Raw genomic sequence first — 3,715 nt, forward strand, 5'->3', positions numbered from 1 at the left:
CAGGAGGATTTACTTACGGCTTAATAATTACAGTTGTAGAGGCAAATCGAGAAGAAACATGGCATCAAGGAGGGACTTCTGAAAAATACAAAAAAATGTGGTGGTAAAGTTACCACTCTGCTTTTTCAGCTCCAGACAAACAAGAGCCTGGCAGCACAATTTGACAGTGAAGGATTGTAGTTTTTTTCAGCTAAGACACGCGTTAAGTGGGGAATTTTTCTAACTGATGCTACAACTGCTTCCCTCAATTCATGAACTGTTCTTTCTGGCACTGCCTGGTGTTTCTGTGAGTGAGAGTGCTTACTTCTTTTACAGGCTGCAGTTGTGGTCCTGCTGGGAGTCCTCTGGACTCAGACTTCGGCATTGGAAGTGAGTAGTGATAAGCCTTCTGCTGCATGTTCTCACTTAAAACGTGCTGGATCCCAGGGCAAGGGGAGAAAAGAATAGGAAGCAAAGCATGGAAGACACTAACAAGACGCTTATTCCCAAGTGTGGAGCAAAACAGCATTTACCAAGGGTGACAGTCATGGGAGCCCGAGAGGCAGTTCTGTGCAGGGGCATAGTAACGGGGAAGGGAGGGCAGAGGTCCCCGTAGCTCTAGCTAAACGTCAGAGGCGGCTGCAGTCTCCTGCCAGTCCCTGCTGCCACCCGCAATGGCTGGGATGTCCCATGTTGTTTTCCTGAGCCTGCAGTTAGGGCCTGTCCCCTCCTTTCTCACCCTGACCACTCCTGCACAATTACTCTCCTCCTCAGGAGCCTCCTGAGACTGCTGGTGGGCTGTTAAGGGGTTTAGTGTTTACATGGAGCAGTTTTTATTTCAGAGGCATTTGTTTATAAGGCACTTTTGAAAGGTGCAAGCCAGACAGTGAACAGTTTTGTCTTTTTTACCAAAGACCTTTGCCCTGCATGACCCTATCAATGAATATGTCACTGGAACTATGACTATCCACAATGAGAATCAGATTGTTGAAGTCCACGTCCGATCTGGCCAGTTGTCCTCTGATACCATTTTTGACTACTCGACTGTAAGTAAATCTAAGAATCTGCCTAGACTTAATCTCTGAAGAAGTTTTTTAACTCAGCCATTATTTTAGTGGATTATTTTAGTGTATTCACTGTTCTGGTGTATTTAGTGTTCCAAAACAGTTTCTTTGAAGGCCCCCATCACCTTTCTTCCTCTTAGGCCATCCCTTTGTTTCACCCACATGACGGTGCAGTGTAAAAGACTAGTAGTGAAACCTGTGGTGACGAGAAGAATGTCACTGACCTCCATGAGGTCAGAGATGAGAACGAGCTGCCATTGCTCACATACAGCAAGTGCAGCCAAAGTCTGTTGGGAAAAACATTTCCAGTGTTACCGGGCAGATGTTAGTGTGGGCAGGCTGCTTCCAGTCGCCAAAGGTGACAATGGAAGTGCAGAGTCATTCCACAGCCACAGCCTGTGTAACCTCTTTGTGTTCCTTCTAAATTGTCCTAAAAAGTAGAGGGAATCACCCAATATTAGCAGTGGCTGGTTTTAATTCATTACCTAACTATACTTTTTTTAATCACAGGGATATATTGCAACAAGATTACTTTCACGGAAGGCCTGCTTTATCCTGAAAATAAACAAGGACTACATCCCAGAGCTGCAAGAAATTGGGCGCCTGGCCTTTGAAAGAAAGGTGACTTGGTAGTGAAACCCTGACCACAAGAACGGCCCCTGGCCGGCTCATCTGGTGTGGAGGGAGCCCTCCGCTCTGCCTCTAAGAGCAGCCGCTCTTAGCAGAGTCTGTCACTGCTGGAACAGTGAGGAAGCAGATCTGACCAGAGAGAACTTCAAGGGAATATCATACAGGACATTCTTTTTAGAGCAGTCACACCCCCCCTGCAGTTTTATAGCGGATTGTCATTGTGACTGGAACTGTAAGGGAACTGTCCTGCGAATTGGGGTAATGTGACTGTTCTCAGGTGATCACAGTGCGAGTTCAGACAGGCGTTTCTTTTTTTTCCCTCTCAGGCTGTTATTTTGAGCTTGACATAATTTGAAATAATTTTGTTTGCAGAACAGAATTTAGAAATCAATTTTCTTTGACTTTGCTATTCAGGCAAAGTTTTCACAAAGGCGGATGGAAGTGTTGCCTGGAGATGAGCTGGGTTCTGGCCTAAGAGTAGCTCTTGTACTGCCAATTAACAGAACTTACTACAACAGTAAAACAGCTCACTTCTGTGGTGTTGGCAGAACTAGTGTCTAGTGAGCTTTGTTCTGAATAGATTGAAAATGTTTATTTTTCTTTAAAAGCAGGGAGCTTCTTTAGCTAATGCTCTGAGTGAGGCAAAGGAAGGTGATTCTAGGTTTGGGGATTTCTCTCAGAGTGTGTCCTAGTAGAATGAAAGCAAAGCTACTTTACTGATGATGTCTAACATTGTCTTTTTAGACTATGAAGGAAATATACTCTCCATATAATGTGTGGGTGCAGTTTCAGTCTGGGCATTCCCTGTTTGGGGGTCTCATAGACTGGTTTCGCTATGGTAAACACATCAAACAGCTCTGCTCCGGTCTGCCTCTCTACAAGCTTGAGAAGACTCAGCGTAAGTTACAAGATCAGAACATTATGCTTCTGTTACAGCACATAAGCACCTTCCTATCCTTTAAGCCTAAGTCCATGTGGTGCCTCTGGGGTGGGAACATGTTGCCTTGTTCTAGAGAGACAGGGTGAACTGGCTAGCACAACTGAAAGGGTAAGGCTGTGGGATGTTTTGGAAAAACGCCATAAAGCACTCAATTTCACGATTGGGCATCTAAATATCAGGAGCAGCTGTTCCAAGGTGGTTTGCCTGGCATCGGGGGAAGCCACGGTGTCGCAGCTGTACCCAGCTTATGCCCCAATGATGCGATGGTCCTACAGGGCACCTACCGTGTTCCACTGTGCTACCTGCTGTATGCGGGTTATGGGACAGGAAGAGCACAAAGGTAGTTTAAAGCTGTACAGACATTTCCTCCCTTTGAGTAACACCAGAAGAGTTTTACACAGTATCCACTGAGACCAGTGAAGCCTCAAATAGGACCATTAATTGGGGATACAGGGGTCTTGTCACTGATAAAACCTTCACTTTCTTGGTTTTTTAGGACCAGTGAATCCTCATGCCTGTGTCAATTCAGGAATTCCAAGCCTTTTGGGCATTCATATCTGTGAAAACCAGGCTTAGTCTGGATCTTAACAATTCTGCTGCACGGCAACAGCTCATTTCTTTGCATGCTTTTGTGATGGTCGCCATGTTCTCCAACCAAAGCAGAACCTGGCATTAGAATCAACTTGCCTACCCTAAGCTTTGAGTGCAACAAACCTGTGGCGTACAAATAAAGAGATTGCAGTCATTAAAACACTTGGTCTTCTTTCTTCATCCAAAAGCAGAATGAAAATAAAGCACTCCTTGCTAGTTTTCCTGCAGAAGAGCTACACTTCCCTTTGGGAGCATTCCCATGCTTAGCCTGCAGCATGAGCTGGGTGTCAGTACCTGCTTCATGCCAGTGAAGAAAGAGTAGCAGAATAGTTTTTTCCTGTGGAGACCTTCCCTTTGACGTCAGCGACTGCTGGAGGGAGGGAGGGAGCAAACAGACTAATGGACGGGGAAAGGGAGGGAGCAGGTCTGTGTTCCCAGCCTTTGAAAGCTGGAATTCTGCAGGGCCAGTGAACATCTGTAGCACTTGGAATAGGTGCAGTGGGTCAGAGAG

The 3,715-nt window shown here is 45.8% G+C and overlaps 1 protein-coding gene across 1 annotated transcript in view; it reads left to right on the plus strand.

The window, feature by feature from the left end:
• Nucleotides 1-3,189, plus strand: part of GKN2 (gastrokine 2) — a 3,506-nt gene extending 317 nt beyond the window's left edge. The window contains exons 2-6 of the mRNA XM_010132495.1: nt 316-369; nt 894-1,025; nt 1,554-1,664; nt 2,418-2,571; nt 3,110-3,189. Coding sequence (XP_010130797.1) covers nt 316-369; nt 894-1,025; nt 1,554-1,664; nt 2,418-2,571; nt 3,110-3,189 — 531 coding nt within the window. The remainder of the gene's footprint in view (nt 1-315; nt 370-893; nt 1,026-1,553; nt 1,665-2,417; nt 2,572-3,109) is intronic.
• The last annotated feature ends 526 nt before the right edge of the window (nt 3,190-3,715 follow it).

The sequence above is a fragment of the Buceros rhinoceros genome, unplaced genomic scaffold (assembly GCF_000710305.1).
Source record: "Buceros rhinoceros silvestris isolate BGI_N320 unplaced genomic scaffold, ASM71030v1 scaffold17013, whole genome shotgun sequence".
Lineage (NCBI taxonomy): Eukaryota > Metazoa > Chordata > Aves > Bucerotiformes > Bucerotidae > Buceros > Buceros rhinoceros.